This window comes from Toxorhynchites rutilus, chromosome 2 (assembly GCF_029784135.1).
Source record: "Toxorhynchites rutilus septentrionalis strain SRP chromosome 2, ASM2978413v1, whole genome shotgun sequence".
Lineage (NCBI taxonomy): Eukaryota > Metazoa > Arthropoda > Insecta > Diptera > Culicidae > Toxorhynchites > Toxorhynchites rutilus.
The window spans coordinates 76,530,337-76,550,694 of record NC_073745.1 but is presented as its reverse complement, the minus strand read 5'-3'; the positions used below and the strand labels follow the sequence as shown (position 1 = coordinate 76,550,694).

General features: G+C 36.7%; 1 protein-coding gene across 10 annotated transcripts in view; it reads right to left on the bottom strand.

The window, feature by feature from the left end:
- The window catches only part of LOC129771625 (alpha-catulin), a 400,279-nt gene that overhangs the window by 54,474 nt on the left and 325,447 nt on the right, over positions 1-20,358 (bottom strand). For all 10 annotated transcript variants that reach the window (XM_055775469.1, XM_055775468.1, XM_055775462.1 and 7 more), the window contains 6 exons: positions 1,760-1,863; positions 1,547-1,693; positions 1,149-1,481; positions 661-1,092; positions 316-603; positions 66-232 (listed from right to left, as the gene is read on the bottom strand). In XM_055775469.1, the coding sequence (XP_055631444.1) occupies positions 66-232; positions 316-603; positions 661-1,092; positions 1,149-1,481; positions 1,547-1,693; positions 1,760-1,863 (1,471 nt within the window). The remainder of the gene's footprint in view (positions 1-65; positions 233-315; positions 604-660; positions 1,093-1,148; positions 1,482-1,546; positions 1,694-1,759; positions 1,864-20,358) is intronic.

Here is a 20,358-nt window from a genome sequence, read left to right as displayed (position 1 = left end):
AAAACGCAACTGCAGTTTCGAAACGGAAGACACCTGACAAAGAAAGCAACCGATAAACCGCTCACCTCTTAACGATGTCGTTATTCTCTTCGGAAGCTCCGTTCCATTTGTCCGTCTCGGCGTCCATCTCGTTGGTGACCATCTTCATTTCGAGTCCGGTTTTGGCAATTTTTTCCTGCTCCTCCGAGTCCAGCCGGGTTGGTTTCAGCGGTTTCGATGTGGTTCCATGTTTCTGTGAGGAAAAAAACAAAATCGAACAAGGTTTAGCACTTGGTTGAATTATTTTGGGAACGAAAAACGAAAATCGTAGTTTACCCCCGGTCTAGGAAGACTGAGATATTCGGTGGTTTTGTCGGCTTTGGCGGTTGCTTGCGCTAGATCGATGACTTCCTTGGTGATCGTTGTCACGTCCGTCGAGAGCCACTGCCACATATCGACAAACACTTCGAGGTTCTCTTTGGCGATTTTGCTCTGGGGATGCGAGGTGAGGGCCCGTGCCGCCGTTATCACTTGCGGTCCGTAGATCCGCACGTTGATTTCGGTGAATTTGGCTTGTACTTGCAAGGTTTCCGTCAGCGCTATTTGTCGTAGTAGTTTGCATACCTGGGCATGGTGAAACGTTAAGAAGTCTGGTCATGATCAGGAAAAGATAAATGTTACCTCCAGTATATGATCGATATGCTCGTGAAACCGATCGGCGCACTCCTGCAACCGGTTGATCTCCTGATTTAAGGCAATATTCCTGAGCGAGTTGGCTATGTCGATGCCCGACTTGATGATATGCGACAGTTCGGCCGACTGCTCCTGAGCCGTCAGCGTCAGCTGGTCCGTCAAATCCTGGGCCGCCGTCAGCACGTTCTCGATGGCCCCCTCGATATCGAAGGTAGAGTTCGGATATTGCTCCATGCTCACGGCGATTCGCATCAGCTGGTTCATCTCCAGCTTCGCCCGATCGCACAACAGCAATATGTTTTCCCTGTGGTCGTGACTTGTGTACGCCGAGTCGGTAAAATCCTGAGTCTTTTCACAAACTTTGTCCAGTGCAGCCAGCAGCTGCTCCCGCGTGTCGGAGGAAAATATTGAGATCCCTAGCTGTTGAGAAAAAGAAATATCATCGGCCAAAGGTATCAAACTCAAAATATACTTACATCAGCTTTATTGTCATATTTTGGGAACTCGCGTTCCCTAGTACTATACTCTCTGGAATGACCAATGGAATTTCTGTCGCGATCCCGTTCGCTGTTCCGTCGCGTAAGCTCCCGCCGGTACTCACCGGCTGGTTCCTTTTCGCGCTGAGATGAAGGTGAAACGCAGTCTTTGGAACCCATCGATGGAGGTGGACCAACGGCTGCCGTCATGGAAGCGCTCGTTTTACCACCGGCACTGCGCTGTTCGTAATCTGGCCGGGACATCTCGATGAGGCGAGAGAAATGCCGCAAACAGGTGAATGCCGTTGCGCGTTCCGAGTCCCATTCGGGAACCTGAACGAAAAGCAAAAAAAAACCTAATCTGTCTGTATTCCCTCGATGATCTGTATGTCAATCACCTGACGCAAGGCATTCCGTTCGTTGGCAGTCTCCAGGATACCATCCTTCACCACGTAATGAATCAAATCCATCGCTCGTCGCATCTGGCAGAACACGGTGTCGCGGTTTTCTTTGGAGTGAGCGCATTCGGAATGCCGCAAACATGTCTGTAAATATAAGCCACTTGTTTTGAGTCCAATAGATTTTTTTCCTGCATATAAACCATCTCCAACCTTGGATGACGTCAACAACATCATCGTGGAACGTTCCAGCACCTGTCGTGCGGATGACATCTGCGCCCTTCTGCGTTCGTCCTTCAAATCATTCTGCCGGTTACCTGTGGTGAGGAAGCAGACATTTTAAACACTTTCTAGCGATTGTTTCCATTGAGCAGTAGTAACACGTGCAGCCCCCACTCCCACGAGAAATTGAATGAATCCAATTAAATGCCTCACACCCACGGCAGGATTTATGGAGGAAAGGCGATTATTATCCCATCAGTAGCTAATGTGCTAACGTCGGCGAGTGGGTCGAGGGGAGGTCTGAGAGTGCAAGTGCAAGTGTGCATTTAGAAAGGTATAACCGTGGAAGTAAACGATGCGTTCCCATGGGAGGGAAAAGTTAATACATCACTTGTCATAATTTCTGTTGCTCGGTGGTGGGAGCGTGGCGAGGAACGACACGAAGGGTCACGAAGATAGTAAGTAAGGGTCAAGGTTGGGTTTGCGAAAGCACATTTGCAAGAATGCAAATATCCCTAAAGACAACATAAGTTGTGGTTTATTAATGTAATTGATAAACATGGAGCTACTATGCAGTCGATAAACGTCATTCGATTAGGCAGAAAATTACATTTACTGAATCTCGTCTTCTGTCTCAGTTGTCATGTCATGTATGATTCATGATGTACATTAGAAATCGTCAATATTCTGCATATTGTATCGGGAGTATAAGTGGATTATATGGGGACTACACAGTATGTTCAATAAATTTTGTTTTGTGCTTGTGTCGTAAAAATACAATGAGCAAAGCAAATATTAAATTTTGTTTCGTGAATTTTTGATGAAAAAACAGAATTGTGTCATCGACCACCCTCCGTATTCTCCTGATCTAAAGGGTGTGTCACATCAAATTGCATCACGGAAAAAACGCTGTAGAAATTTAATTTTTAGGAATTATATCTTCAGCTTTCGCTTATAATCAGATAAGAGTGTATAGATCACGTTGGCCATGCTTCACTGTCAATTTTTCGTAAATTTGGAAAAATGTCGACGAAAGAAAAAGAGCGTCGTGAATTAATCCTGCGCACTCATTTCGAGAATCCGGAGTTGTCAAATCGGGACATCGGTAAGATGCTGGGAATCGTCCAATCCACGGTCAGCAGAGTACTAAAACGATACTTCGAGAACCTAACCATCGACCGGAAGGTGAAGAGCGGCAAAAATGGATGCTCCGTCAGTGAAAAAGATCACAAGCGCGTAGTTAAGCAGTTTAGACATGATCCGAGAAGTTCGGTCCGGGATGTCGCCAATAAGCTGAATTTGTCAAGTTCATTCGTCCAGCGGACCAAGCAGCGGGAGGGCCTGCGTACGTATAAGGTTCAGAAGGCTCCTAACCGCGACGAAAGGAAAAACATGGTGGGGAAGACGCGAGCCCGGAAGCTGTACACCGAAATGCTGACGAAGCCGCATTGCCTGGTAATGGACGACGAAACCTACGTCAAAGCGGACTTTCGTCAGCTGCCGGACCTGTTGTTCTTCTCCGCAGAGGACAAATTCAGCGTTCCGGAGGAGATTCGCAAGCAGAAACTATCCAAGTTTGCCAAAAAGTACATGGTGTGGCAAGCGATCTGCTTTTGCGGAAAGCGGAGTGCCCCCTTCATGATGACCGGCACGGTAAACGGGCAGGTTTACCTTGAAGAGTGCCTACAGAAGCGCTTACTACCACTATTGAAGCAGCACGAAGGCCCGACCATCTTCTGGCCGGATCTCGCTTCGTGCCACTATTCAAAGGACGTGTTGGAGTGGTACGAAGCCAACGGGGTCACCTTCGTGCCAAAGGAAATGAATCCGCCCAACGCGCCGGAGCTTCGCCCAATAGAGAAATATTGGGCGATTATGAAGCAGGCCCTCCGGAAGAACCCAAAAGTTGTCAAATCGGAGGCGGACTTCAAGAGAAAATGGATTTCTGTTCAAAAAAAACTACAACCTGACGTTGTACAGAACCTTATGGACGGGGTAAAGAGGAAGGTGCGAGCATACGGGCTTGGGCTCGAAGTATGAATAAAAAGAAAATGCCAAAAGTTGTTTAATAGTTTTTATTTTACTGTCTAAAATTTTCAAAAGGATCGGTCTACTGGGCGAATTTCTACAGCGTTTTTTCCGTGATGCAATTTGATGTGACACACCCTTTATTATCATGCGACTATTTTCCGTTCCCTAAACTAAAAAAATGGCTATATTTGTTATATTTGAAGTCTTTGAAGTTAAACGTTTTTCGTGAGGTGATTCGTTAAGGTACCGTTTTGTCTCAAATTCTGAACACTTAAGCTTTGATGGCCATTAAACAGTGTCTCATTACTCAAAATGGTACTTTTTCGCAAAATCAATTTGATTTTTGGATACAATAGAGCCTACTTTTTCATTTGACTTCACAAAAACTGATTTACAAAAATATTTTCTAAAAACTAAAAAACTAAACTAAAAAAAAACTAAAAATAACATTAATCACATTTCTCTCAAATTCCGAACACCATTTATGTTACTGATTCATATTCCGAACACTTTTGTATCAAATTCCGAACAGCCAAAATGCATTTGTTTAAAAAAATTATAACTTTTGAACTACTGGACCGATTCAGATGATCGATATATCAAATTAAAGCGAATAAACTAATCTTTTGTGGAAAAATATTTTACTCGCAAGAGAATTGGATTTTGTTTTCGTAATTATCGATTGTGTTCGTTTTTTCTAGTTTACATGGTTTCGGGATCAAGGGCGCTATACATTTTTATATTTTTTCTTGAAAGCTTAGTATTTTTGCATAACATATCCAAAAATCAGAGGTGTGTTTTTTATCGTTTTTGAGTTATTATTTTTCAAAGTTGAACTGTTGTACTGTTGTTAACAAAGTTAACAAAGTTAACATTCGATATTCCTATGCGACTAGATCTGTGCGAATAGGATTCCATTTTTTGCAAATTATTTTTTTTTTCAAAGAAGACTAACTCATTGACTTCAATTTAATATGTCGATTATCCAAATCTGTTAGGTAGTTCAAAAAATATGATTTTTTGAAAAACGTCATTTTTGGAAAAAAAGAAAAAAAGGGAAACATGATTTTTAGACCATCGATAAACGTTGAAAAATTTTAATTCAAAATAAAAAAAAAAATATTTGTTATTTGGACATGTTATAAAAACAAGAAAAAAGCTTCCAGCTTTCAAGAAAAAAAAAATATAGCTCCCTTGGTCCCGAGACCATGAAAACTATAAAGAAATTATTTAAGAAATAAAATTCAAATTTTTCAAATTTGTAGAAGTAGTGTTTTCTCAAAAAAGACTTAATTTGATATCCAAATCGGTCCAGTATTTCAAAAGTTACGGTTTTTTGAAAAAAGGTCATTTTTGGAAAAAAAATTAGGAAAAAAGGAATTTTTGGACCAACCTAAAATGGAAATGGTCAGCCTAACAAAAAAAAAAAAAATAAATAAAAAAACGGGTCTGATATTTTGCAATGAAGAACAAAACTATTACTTTTCTCGGAAATCGGAGAATCACTATATCGGGTTGGCATGGAATGGCTGTATAATCGAATCAGTATATGAACGAGTTCGACCTGTCACTTCAGGACCCCGGTTTTGTTATTGTGGTTTTAGTTGAAAACCTAGCTAAGAAAATCAATTTTAGTCTCGTTATTTTGCACCTGCGACCTGCGTTTTGCAAGGAAAGAGCTCGCAAATATTTGTTAACAAATGTTCTTTTTATATTGTTGCTCCAGAATTGAATTGTCCTTGTACCCCAATTTGTGAACTATCGCTGTATTTGCCGGAAAATAGTGTGTTCAAATATTTTCTTTCGAAATTAGATTCCTGCGTCGAAACTTGATACAAATTACGAACACTACTTTAACGCTAATTTTAATACAGATTTCTGCATAATATATTTTTTTGACGTAGAACTACGTCTTACATTAAGGGTGCCAAATCAGAAAACAGGTCACGTTTTTATGAAATAAAGTTAACGTTAATAACTATTTTTGCCGCGAACGGATTTTGGCGATTTACATACCACACGAATCGGAAATTCCCAAAGATTTGTTTGATATACTGTACATTATGATCCCATAGTCTGTATATGGTTTAAATTGATGAAAATTGTAACCATTCACATTTCCTCATACATTTGTTCTGTCTATTTGTGTGCTTTCCCGAACAGAGCTGTTAATAACGAGCAACTTATCGACGAGTAACGAAAGGGAAATCGAAGAAGAAGAAGAAGAAGAGCGAAGGGGAAAATTTGCCTCTCGCTGAGGCAAACTTTCATTCTTCGTGAGAAAATCTACTGAACAACATGGTTGCTGGGTGAGCTGGATGGCGAGGGATCGAATGCCTTTCTCAAGGTAATGGGGGTAGAGCAGTAATATGATGGATAAAGTAAAGTTTTCCAAGGACCTTTTTGAAGGTTAGAGACGAATGAACTGAAGTCTCAAGCAAGGAAGGAAGGCAAACTTTCAGCCTCGGTCTGTATTCAAAGCAATTAATATCGTTTGTTCTTCCTTGTTTTGCGACATCACATGTCTTCGTTTCGGATTGAGCTGTGAACGCGACCAAATTACTCACTCGCTGAAGTCTCAGCATTGCAATCATTGCATCATACTGACACCATTGCATTATGGATCTGAGCTACACAATTGTGTGAAGAATCATTAAGCTAGGCTATCGTCAGCTCACCAAGAAAATAAATGTTTTGTCAGTGATATGGTTTTGCATGACGGTAGGAAAACTCTCTTCACAAAGGATGACAGCTAAGCTAATCTAGACTGGCAATATTAACAGATGACGGGCTTCTGTTGAGAAAGCGCAAAACGGAGATAAGTGTGTATATTTAGTTGCTTCAAGCCATCGATACATGGATATTTGTGTGCGTACGTGCGTGCTTCATAACCCGTACGTAAAAATAGTGCATCTTCGTTACGCTGAAGGCCCATTTGTATCTGCTCCCGTGTGCATTGGCCCTGTAACGATGCAACAATCGCCTAATTTTTTATGCTATGATTGACGATTGTTTGGTGTTGCAAATTATGCAGTCTCGAGCATGTATTGTTCTGTGAGTACAAGAATGAATCATCAAACAATTATCGTCAAATGATTCTACAATAAAAAACATATCAGGGCAACCAAACTGGTAGAATGGTTATTTCAAAATTTTCGTAGCATTATAAAATAATATGCGCAGTTATAAACAAGCGACTTGAATTAAACCACAGCGTAGTTCTACGTCAACAATACACAACCTCCTATATTTTTTTTTCAACAATTTATACCAGATTTGTAACGAGATTCTTACCGAACGAACATATAAATAGCAAACAAAATAGTTTTAACTACAAAAATTTAAAAAATCACGATGCTTGTTTTCTATGGAATTTTCTAATGCTAACATTTTATCACTGGTTTTCGATAGTCACTTTTTTTTGTAAATGTTCGGTATTATAAATTATAGGCAGTATCGATACCTGTAAATTAATTTTACAATGAAGCCTATAAACCAAATAATGTTAGGGTTTTCATTATGTAATTATTTATAACATTGAAGTTTAGTAAATTTACATTTCAAATTTAGTGTTCGCAATTTGAATGAAGTTTCTTTGCATGATTCAAACTCCGATCACTAGTTCAATACTAACTGCACAAAATTTTTTTTTTCATCCATTTATTATAGTCCCTTATCTTTTCTAGCACCTAACAAGAAAACAGCAAATAAAATAGTTGAAAAAACTGCAAAAACTGAAAAATTTAAGATGCTTGTCTTTTACGGAATTTGCTAACGCAAAAATTTTATCATTGGTTTGACTGCCACTTTTTTTGTAAATGCTTAACACGTTAAGCCCAGCGTCGGTTCCTAGGGGCCGACGTTGACCTTTTTGTTAGGAAAATGTTGATTGGCTGGGACTGACAGTTACATAATAATAAAATAAAAATATATACGGTTTGTTTTCGGATGTTTTACAAAATGTGACTACTTTCTAGTCGAATTGCTGATTATTTTCTGTTGATGGAACCGACACTGATATTATACAAACGCCCTTGATGCGCGCTGAATGGAAAGCGCAGCAAGAAAAAAACGGGACTTAACGTGTTAATATTATAAATCATAGGCTGTATCGATACCTGTAAATGATGTGAAAACGTAGCCTAAAACCCAAAGAATTACAAGGCTCTCATTATTAAACTGTTTATAACATTAAAGTTCAGTAAATTTACATTAAAAAAGGGGTGTTCGGAATTTGAATCATTCATTCTGACCGGTTTGATATTGAGTTGTCAAAATTTAAAAATTTGAATCGAATTTTTAGAAATTTTCGAAACTTTGAATTTTTGTATGTTAGCAATCATTCTTAGCCACAAATTATGAATTCTGATGTGATTGAAAGCGAAAAAGGTTATAAGCAATCTCCTTCTAAATGCAACCATTTTCGAGATATTTAAAAAAACAATTTCTAATTTATAATCTTTTTTATAGTAAATAATCTCTTTTAATATGTTTGTCGTGTTATACCGTCATGTTCATGAAATTTTATGAATTTTCTTATAATTTCCAACAATTTTTTGATTGATTGAAGCTTGTATTAAGATAAAAAAGATTTTTTTTTAGTTTCGCTACGTTTTGTATTAACCCACATGTCTTTGAATATTTCATAACGTAACTCCTAAACATATGTCTTTACCATAATGATGTATTTGGAAAAGTTGTTGGAAATTATAAGCGAATTCATAAAATCTCATGAACATGATTGTATAACACGACAAACATATTTAAAGAGCCTATTTACTATTAAAAAGACAATAAATTACAAACATTTTTTTAAATATCTCGAGAATGGCTACATTTGGAAGGAGATTGACAATAACCTTTTTTGTTTTAAATAACATCAGGATTCATAATTTGTGATTAAAAATGACTGCTAACATACAAAAACTCGAAGTTCCGAAAATTCCTAAAAATTCGTGGTTCAACAAAGTTCGTCAAAAATAGTTTTACCATCTTGGGCCCATAAATTTTCTGCATGACTTCTATTTTGTATGAAAAAAAAAAAATAAAATAAAAATATGCGTATTTTGGATATTGCAAATTGAATTTTTATTTTGTAAATAAAAAAAAAGAGTACTAATTTTTTTTCTCGGTGTACATTTTTTTCATATTCAATCATCAATACTCTATAACTCTTTCTAAGACACTATTTCGGTACGACTCATAGTTTTTGAGATATAAATTATCAAAGATTTCTCTTACTAAAATCGAAGTCCTTTTCAAAACTTACGCTTGCGTCAATAAATTCCCAATTGCTGTGAAAAATTGATATTTCCTCCAACCCAAACGGAATTCACACTTTCATTGGAATCAAAAATACAAGTTTTTAAAATCTGCATTTTTAGGACGATTTCATTTGGAATAGCTGTATTGCAAGTACATGATAAATACATCTATTTGCATAATAAAACGTATTTTAATTTGCATTTAGATAAACAATGGACAAAAAGTTAGAGGAACAGAGTCCGATGTCGAAATTTTTAAGTGATTAACCTCTGTAAGTTCGTGAAAAATCATCGCATGAAGATGAGATGTACATCATTTTGAAGCTTCAACTTTCATGTTTTGGATTATGTTACGAACACATTTTTATCTGGGTTTGTGCAGATGAAGTGAACAAAAATATTGGGATGGAATAAAAAATCGATTTTTTTCTCTTATTTCCTAACTTGTTGTAGACTAACAATTTTTCTTATGCTTTCATTTGACTGCTAAAACGTTCTGGTAGGACCTTTGCCAACAGAGATATTTATGTTTGAATAAAAAATAACCCCTTCATCTTTGATGATGAAAAATTTAATAAATAATGATCGCACCGCAAACGAAAAGGTAGTGTCGAAAACTCCAATAAAATCTATATAAAATCAATTTGTTGCTTTGACGAAAAAAATATTTGTATTTTTTGCATCGATTTTAAAAAAGTGTCAAAAATATGTTTTTATAGTGTTTTAGAAAATCTTTTGTAATTTTCCATATATTGTAAATGTTAACGTTAGCAGGTAAATGTTTAGCATAGTGTATCCCCTAAACTCCTGTGAATGTTTCGCATGTTAATACGTTCAGCCGTTTTTTCTAGCCGGTCGATCGTTTGGAGTAAAGTAGAGGAACACTTCATCGCACAATGTATCAAAGTCACAAAATGTTATGCGTACTTTTGAAATGATCGATTCGTAATTTTCGTTTTCATGCGTTTGTGGGTATGACGATTGCAAGAAGTGATGATACTCCCATATACACTTACGTATTCCCACATATACACACACCCCGCACCCTCCAATTATTGCTTTTGCAAATGCTGTTTATTTATATCCTTCCTAGAGTGCATTCAGTTTTTAATGCAGATAGTTCCTGCAGCAGAAATTTCAGTTTGTTGACGATCATTCTCATCTGAAGATGACGACAGTATCAAAATTCTTTTTGGTCTACGTACCATTCTGAATCATATTTCGGACACTTTGTTCTAATATCTTGAAATACTTAATGCACTGATGACATAACTATAAAATTAATATCACAATTGCTTCCTCAAAGTAATACCTTGGTTTCACTATTTTTTAATATAAGAACTACATTGAAATATAACATAGTCCTCAAAAATCTAACAACACTACTCATTATCGTTTTTGTTCGACGTTTGCTCAGCGTGAGCACGTAGAATTTACCCGTTCATCAATATTTAAATTTCTCCCGTGTTTCATCAGTTCTCATCATCGTTAACAGTTTACTGTGATTGCTTGGTAAATGTTTCGCAGTTGACTATAAAATATAATCAAGTGTAATGTAATTTTCGTCCAAAAAATTACAAAATAAAGTGTCCGAAATTTGAATTCAATCTGTCCGAAATTTGATTTAGTGTCCGAAGTTTGATTCTTATTCGCTTCATTTGAAAAGCATTTTATTCGATGATTTTATATGTTTTCAATCAAACAGGTACCAAAGTAGAAAGCTTAAAAGTATATTGAACTAATTTATTGAAAATATCAACCAAATAATATCTGTGCATAATGTTTAGATCTGTTTTTTGCATCAGATGCCTTAAGTGTCCGAAATGTGATTCAGAACGGTACATTCATTCTTTTTACTAGTGTTCCCTGAGGAATCAAACCCATTTTCTTCTGAATTATCATCCGAAATATATGCTGGTCAAATTCCAGGATTTAAATTCAAAAACACATTGATCAATATCGGTAAAGTTTTCTCTTGAATCTGTTACGACCTCTAAAACTCTAGATATGTTCGGGAGGCTCGGCATTCTTAGTGTAAAGTTTTATAACTAGAATGTTTAGAATATTTTTTTTTTTTTAATATTATAATAAAAATATTCACAATTCTTTTTTCAGTTCTTTTTTCAGACCACCCTCACTCTGTACCTTAAATAAAAATAATTAAATAAAAAATTTATATATGTTTGAACATTTTCGAGATGTACCAAATATACGAGATTTAAGCTATAACCAATATCAGAGTTTTTTTTTGGTAAATCCTTTAGATGGAATTGCTGTATTAATATCATTCCTCGCCGATAACTTACGATAGCCAGTACACTGAGATCTCTTGATACTGACACTGAAACTACTGACTCGTATTACTTGCTCTAAAAGGAGCCGGGAAGTATTTCAAGCTCGTTCCCACTTCGGCAGACATTTCTTCTGATGAGAGAGTCTTAAAAAAATCTCTTTCTAAAAACCCACAAGCCTCTCCCATCAATTCTCTAAAAATCCCAACCAGCCCACGATTCGCCTTTCTCCACCGTTGTTTCCGCTCATCGTATAAAAGTGTATCCAGACATTTGAACAGGAACTTGCCTTTGGGTTGTTTTCTTCCGATCTAAACCAAATGGAAAAACTTTTAACTTCATGAATATCCGAAATTTTCAAGGTAAGACAAACAAACTGTGAGCCATTGTTGCCGACCAACATTTCACGCCAGGATATCGCATTTACATTCCCTCTCACGGGGTAGAAACTGAGGAAGGACGTAATAAATCAAAACGGGACTGATTTGTGAAATTGGCAAGAAAGATGGAGTAAGCAATTTTCGAAAGTTTGTCTTGATGATTGTCAAAATCATGGCCTGCTACCAGTTTCGAACTGTTTTTCTAGAAGGAGAAAAAACTAACCCTATGCTGTCAGTTAATCCCAACTCATCCTCTTCAATTATTTCAGTTTGTGGCGCGTTTTTTTTTATAATTTTACACAAGGATTATGGCAGAAGTGTCGTGGAGGTGTCCTGCCTGAAAGTGGGAACTGCTCAGGCGACATGACAAATTAACCATTTGCACTCGAGGTCTTTTTCACCTGTGCAAACTAGCAACTTGAAACAATTTAGGCCAAAAGGTGCACATATTTTACAAGTAATTTAAAAATATTCTTCAAGAATCGAGCATATACAAATAATACACTTTTCATAAGTTAAAATTTAAAATCAGCCGGGCGTAGCAGCACACGAGTGTACAGGGTGAACTTTCATTACATATCATGAGATTTAACATGGTATTTCTCGTACATGTGGGCCCCGGTTGACTTTAATAAAAGTTCTTTTTATTCTTTGGATATTAAAATTTTGAATTAAAGAATTGAATTTTTGAGTTTTAGATTTTCGAATTTTGTTGCATTTTAGATTTTTGACGTAGGACTACGTCTAACCGGAAGATATAGGAGGTGAAATGGAAATCTAGGCACTGAACAAGTAGGAAAAAATGCAAGATTTGGAACGCTTATAACTCGAGCATTTCTCAATAGATCGCAAAGGTTTTTGCATCAATTGGTTGGGAATAAATCTACGCATCTATCATAACGAATAACATTTCATTTTTCTTGAGATAAATAATTGAATAATTGTGAAATATCAAGCATTGTCAAAATGCACTATGTGCCCATTTTTGATTGGTCCATTTTGTGCTCCTCAAATCGAACCGACCAAAACGGGCAACCAGAGCAGCAGCGAAATAGAATGAACCACGATTGGAAAGGAAAAAGAAAAAAATGAACGAAACATTGGTCGCAATCTCACACATGCGTAATTCTCGAGCCAGCCAGTCAGCTTAAAAATCCCCGCTCCGCTGCCGTAACGATCATTCTCATTCAAACCGTACACCACATCGGTTCGCATCACAACACATCAACAAACCAACCCAAGCAGCCATGTCTGGACATGGTAAAGGAGGAAAAGTGAAGGGAAAGGCAAAATCCGGCTCGAACCGTGTTGATCTGGAGTTCCCCGCAAGGGTAGCTAGGCCGAGCGCGTTAGTACCAGTGCACCAGTCCACCTAGCCGGCGTTATATAGTTTCGGCCGCCGAAGTGATCGGGTTAGCTGGTAAAGCTGCTCGCGACGATAAGAAAACCCGCATTCGGAACAGAACACATTCGGTTCGGTGGACATCAAGACAACAGGCAGTTGCAGCGAGTGGCGAGTGGCAAACGCAAACGCAAAACGGCATCAGGTAGCAGAAGAAAAAAGTTTGTTCTTTATACACACTGCTTTGGTGGCAAAGCCAGAACAAGGCGGCATCGAGGGCGTTCGAAATGGTTTTTTTCAAAACCACGAGTACTAAGTTTTCTAAATTGGAACCATTCCATAAAACAAGGCGCTTTTCAGGGCCATTAAACCTTCCAAAAAATAGTTTAGGAAATACAGTTCAATGCTTTCTAAAACAATATCCAAAATAATAATAGAACACAAATTGATTTTTTCATAATTTGTTTGCCAGGATATGATGAGTATGTGAATTTGGCAGTTCTGAGCTTATTGATTTTCACCAATTCTTAAATTGCTTCTAGATTGAAAGTACAGTAATTTACACTTATCTCGACATTTAGCTAATTGGTCGGACCAGTAATGCGACATATTTAGTTGGACATTTTTGTAAACATAGAGTTCGGGGTCCAAATTATGACCCCACATTGAAGGTCGACACTGTACCACTGTCATCGCAAATGTTCAATTACAGGTTAAAATTACCTCCAATCCGATACTGAGTGGTGGTAATGCGACGTGCCATTGAATGTAATTTACTGTAAAATATGTCACAAGCTGGATGGGAAGAAATTTTCCAACTGTGAAAGCTGTGGCGAGTGGCAAATGCAATCGCTAAACAGCAAGGTTTAGCCGAACAAGATGGGGATATCGAGTGATAACAAAACAATAAACTCTTTAGATTGAAGATAATTTTGTGATCCTGAAAAGGACCCTTTTTAGCCTGCATGTGAATCCAACGAGCGAACAAATCGTAATGAATGTATTTTTTTGCCATCGCTCCCTTTTAACGCTCATTCGTTCGTCTCGTTGGACTCGCCCCTCTGGCTGAGTCTGCCGATTTGTCTCTATCCTGTGAGTGTGTACCGCTAGAGTATAAAACACGCGGACCCCAAAAAAATATCTTATTTTCTTTCAAACCGTAAACCCGTGTGGTTGTACGGCATCGGCATCGTGGACGTAACAAAGGAGGACAAGTTAAGGGAAAGGCAAAGTCTCACTCGAACCGTGCAAGTCTCCAGTTCCCTGTTGGTCGCATTCACTGATTGCTCGGCAAGGGTAACTAGGCCGAACGGATTGGTGCCGGAGCACCAGTATACCTAACAGCGATTATAGAGTTTCGGCCGTCGGAGTGCTCGAGTTGGCTTGCAAAGCTGCTCACGACAATCAGAAAACCCGCATCAAGAACAGAGCAGCTTCGGTTCGGCGCTCATCAAGGCAACAATTAGTTTCAGTGAGTGGCAAAGTGTTTCTCCGGCACGTCGCATCAAATGTAATTTACTGAACAACATGTCACAAGCTGGATGGGAAGAAATTTTCCAACTGTGAAAGCTGTGGCGAGTGGCAAACGCAATAGCTAAACAGGAAGGTTTAACCGAACAAGATGGGAATATCGAGTGATAACAAAAACACAACACCAAAGGTTCTTTTCAGAACCATCAACATATTCATGAAGAAAAAACAGTAAACTAATCCATTTTTAAGGTAGATAGGTAGGTATTCACGTAGAAGAAGAAAATAAAACAATATATTTAAAATATATATTTAACAAAAGCTGTCCCCTTTGTATAGTCCTACGTCACTCCGGTTATGTCCCCGACATTACCCACCCGTCTTTTTTTAAATTTTTGGTTTAAGAGTTTTCCTATTTTTTGGCTTTGGTTTTTAGATTTTTGGGTTTCAAATTTTTAGAAGTTTAGAAGTTCAGATTTCAGATTGTTGGATTTTAATTTTTTTAATTTAAGTTTTCTATATTATTTTTGGAAGCTCAAATTTTGAATTTTTAGTTTTCCGATTTCATATATTTGGAGGTTTTCCATTTTTTTAAATTTAGGTTAGAACTGTTTCCATATTATAAACTTTTGAATTTAATTTTTATCATCTAAAATATCGGAATTTTAGATTTTTTAATTTAGATTTTTTTAAATTAGTTTTAGATCTAACCTAAGCTAAGCTAAGTTTTTTGGATTTCATATGTTTGTGATTTTCGGTTTTTGAATTTCATATTTTTTTAAATTTTGGTTTATATTTTCGTATTTTTGCAGACTTATCTCACTTCTTAACTAGGCGAACCTAGCCAGAATTTTCACCTGCCCCCGGGCTTCTGAATGCCAAAGGAGGACTAGGCTCTGCGGAATGCACGTATCTGCATGCTCGTGCTGTTTCAGTTCTGACCGAGAAATTGTCGGACAATCGCGCAGGTGCCAAGGATGACCAACTTTTGGATGCCGGCCAATTCCTTCTCCATATTCAACACCTTTAGCGCTTCCAGAAGTGTCTTCGGGACAATTCCAGTTCCAGAGAGAACGACTGGAACAATTCTTGGGACCTCCCTTAGCCCCCACAGTTCCTTGAGCTCCACGGCCAATGGTCGGTACTTGCAGATTTTGCGACCGTGGGTCTCCTCCAGATTCTGGTTCAGTGGAATAGCGACATCGATGATGGTGACTTTGCGGTCGCTCTTGTCGTAAACCATTATATCTGGGCGGTTGTGGTGGATCGAGAGGTCGGTCAGAACAGTGCGATCCCAGTACAGCTTGAAACGGTCATTTTCCAGGACAGGTGCAGGCAGGTACCGGTAGTTTGGTACGTATTTTGTATTATTTAAATTTTTATTATTACTCTATTTTTTGTCGTGGTGCTTTTTTTAAAACATTTGTGTGAAATGTGAATTTATTTCAATAGTATAGACTGGTTACCCGATTAGTGATAAGAGATAAGATCGAAAATACTCAAGATGTTGATCTATACTGATCGGTAGTTTTATTGCGACTGACTCTCTTAACATTCCGTGCCCTATTCATATGTGGTCATTTCAATAGTATTTGTATAGTCTATGGTAATTGTTTATCTGATCGGGTCCCTTCTCGAAAGTTCGCGACAAACAATTGAGCTTTTGAATTTTATGGCAATATTGTACCTGCCTATTCCACTACAATTGACATTCAGTTGTTATTGTTTTCATAACCAGATTGTTGTGTTTTTGTTTGTTGTCTTTAAAACAGGTAAGTATTATGTTATGTGATAGAGTTTTTTTTTCAGGTGATTGCGTTAGGTATCCGTCGACGAATAAAAAGGAGGTGACAATAAATATGAGAAGATATCACAGCACTTATTGTTTTTTTTTCAGGTGCGGCTTTAGGATCGATTGTTGCCGATCATGTTAAGTGTTTAAAGTGTTCTGTAGTTTTGTAGTTCGATAGATTTAGTGTGAATAAAGTAATTTGAAATAAATATGTGTTCTCCTTTTCCGTCTGTTCGAACCGGGCCGTGACAAGAATCTTCAAATGATTATTGAATATGTCAGATAAAAAGAGTTCCAAATTCGATTGCATAACACATCCGAACATTAATGTTTGTTTTTAGTAATATGTTTGATCAATTACAGCCCGGTGATCAATTTGTCCGTGGATTTAAAGTAGAATTGTTATAAAAATGACACCTCCGCGATACTTGCGTCAAAATATGGATTAAAATTAAAAAACGCGTCACAAGCTGAAAAAATCAAGAATATGACCGAAAATTCAATACTTTTCTAACCGGGTGAATTTATTTTTCATAGAATTAGGTTAGGTTACATGAGTTAGTTTTTTATCAGTTTTGAAAATACGGCTTATTTTTAATGTCCCTAATATGATTTTCAAAGATCAGTTCTTTGTCGAATTCGGTGATTGATTTCATGCTAAACATATTTTTTGTTGTTGAAAAAATATAGTTTGAAAATGGAAGTGCTTCTTAGCACTTTTCTAAGGATTATGTGATCAAAATAATCTTGAGAACGGTAAGTTGTAGGATAAAACGTTTTATTTAGATTTTCATATTTAATCGCATGTAGATTTTTTTTAATGTTACTTTTCTTAAACAGTCACAATTTCACAAAGTATTGAAATTTCATAAACTTTTAAAAATCATTTCTTCATTTTGGTGAGACCTACACGGTACCGCTATACATCAAACTTGGTCAATTAGAAGGAGTTTTCAGAAGAAATATTGAAGAAAAATATTGAAGTTGGAGGGTGTTTTGAGATATAAAAGTTTTTAACATTATATTTAATTTTTGAGTAAGATTTTTTAACAGTGATTTAAAATATTATTTTTAACAAAAGTCGTAAAGAACTGAATTTTAGTATAAAATTCAAATTAGCACGTCGGCGAAACATTCATCAGAGATACCCCCACAAAATTTTTTTTATTGTTATACCATAAAGAAACGTTATCCGGTTGAGTCCCCATGTTATCTGAATTAAAGTAATTTCCATTGTCCGATTATTCTAATGACCATTCAAATCCGATAATCTTTAATAATGCTACAATATTTCGAAGTTCAGTAAAAACTTCCTATCCTTATTTTTGAGCATATTTTGAAATATTTTAGGGATCTTTGAATGACTGCAACTTCGTGATAAATGAATACTCCCATATTCTTATTTAAATTATGTATGTGTGATAGACAATCAAATCGTGGAAGAAACGAAACTTGATATTTAATATTGATAATATTGACTTAGAGAAAGTGTGTCAAAAATACGACTGTTTTTTTTCTAAAATCTACTCAAATTTTGTAATTTTACAAATTTACTCGTGCCAGAATAACATTATTTTACCCTCAAAAGCATTGCAAGCTCTTTGGAACTGATCTGGCCCAGTGGTAACATTCAAACCTCTGAGGCTAAAAGTCACGAGTTCAATTCTCGCTTTCGACATTCTTCCAAAAAAGGAAGTAAAAGTGACGAACCAGCCAAAATGTGTTGAAAGTCACTATAATAGAGAAAAAAAAATGCACACTTTCCTATAGGTACGTTCTTAATCATGTCGATTTGCAATCGTTATTTCTCGAAAAATGGGTATTCAATGATGAAATGGTAATTTTTCATTCAATCAATTATCTCTAAATGAAAATATCTTATTGAAAAGGTCAATTAATCAAACAAAAGCTGAATAATCGGGATAAATTAATTCGTTATTTACGTGATATTCGTCATGAATTCATTTGGTCTTAAGTTCTGAAGAAATAAAATCAATCGACTTTGTGTTCTTATCTGATTATTTTGACCATTACATACTTTCTTTCTATTTATACTCGCATCAAATCAAAAACATGCGAGAAGGAGAATCCGAAACTAGGAACAAGTAGCTTTAAAATTCTGTGTATTTCATTTATCGCGAAATTACATTCTTTCAAAAATCATTGGAAAAATGTGATGCGGTACTTTGCTCCTCTGATTTTTTGTGGAGTGTATCCCTCTTGCTGACTCTTCACAATATATACTGTATTCTTCAGTGTTTGCACTATGTTGAAGGGCTTTATTCTGCACGGCGAATGACGTGAGATGACTCAAATCATAGTATTCCATGGACGGATGACCGGTATAAAATAGAAGCTAGAAGGTAAGACGACCTTCATAATAAAGCGAGTGACTTTGCCATCTCATTTCAATCACGGCACTGAATAAAAGAGAATATGGGCCTAATTCTCGAATACACTTCACGGTGGAAACGAAATAAACGGCACGCCATTGAACTACGTTTTACGAGTTAGTGAAGCGAAGATAATGATGAGTTTTCAGGCAGAATGAGCACTTTTCAAATAAAAAATCATTAATGAAAATTAACTTCTTCGTATCAAACTGGTATTCAATGTGAGTGGAAAACGTATGTTTTCTTCATGTGATATAATAATCTCATACAAAAATTTCATCTGAAGGTAATTTGATATTATAACCCTTTCAGGACCATAAGGTTACGGTACATTATTAAATCAATTTACCTAGATGTAATGAATTAATAGGCACCCTAACAACATAATTTATACTAAAAATTCCAAAAACTTTTACATTTTTTTTGGAAATTTATGGGACAAATATGTCCCTATGGTCGCTAAGGGTTACTTTCTACTGAAACATCTAAATTTTGGTTTACTTGTTGGTAAGAGTGTTTTGTTATAAATAATGTACATTTGTTACTCAGTATACTTTTATTTACTTATTTATAGATAATATAAATATAATAGGGCAAGTTATTTGTGGTACTCGGCGAAACAATTCCTGTTGTTAGTGTAGCAAAGGTGCACTTTACACAAAATACAAGTATTATTTGTGCGGTTTTCTTTTTTGTACTTGGCACAATGTACGCACCTCTTTCTGGCATTCGACTTTTCCATTGGGTGCGATGGTAATTGTCGTTTCACTGCTTTGCGTACTACACTACTTCTTGCAGTTGGAAGGCCTCTTTGTCTGTTGGTAAAACCATTTATCAAACTCCGAGCAACAACTTGCCTGAATTGCAAGGTCGACAACAGAGATCCTTCAATTTTTTTTTGTTCATGAAGCTTAGTGTAGACGGTATGTGCATTATTGATCGATATATCTAACAGATCAAAGAATAGGCGAAGATAATACTTTATTTTTGATCTCCGATCTATTTCATAGCACACTTTTAGTTGGTCCATTAGGTCCACTCCACCCATATTTTTGTTATAGTGTGACACAATTTTAGGACATCTCACGTCAATTTTATCTGCTGAGCCAGCCTGTCGCCGTTTCACGGTATCAGTTTCTACAGGTGACAGAAAGTTGGTCAAGAAATGTACCGCTTTATTATCCATCCATTTCACATACGATATGCCTTGAAAACTTGTGGTGTAAATGTCCCCACGCTTCATTTTTTTATCCACTGGTGCAGTTTTCGGAAGATGTTTTCGGTTAATTCGAACAGTCCCACATGCCTTGATATTCTGGTCAATCAGTCTGTACTGCAACAAAGGTGAGTTGAAGAAATTGTCAATGTAAATTTCACATCCCAAGCCGTCCAGCTTTGTCGTAAGTTTCAGCACTACTGATTCACCTAATCCATACTCAGTCCCTGAAGTTCGTTTACCGGTATATAAATCAAATTCAAATAAGTAACCCGTTTCTGCATCACATCTGCACCATAATTTGAAACCCCATCTTACTGGTTTATTTTTTATGTATTGCTTCATTACGTTGTGACCCTTGAATTTGATCATATGCTCGTCGATGGATTGTTTTTTCGTGTTATTGAGAGC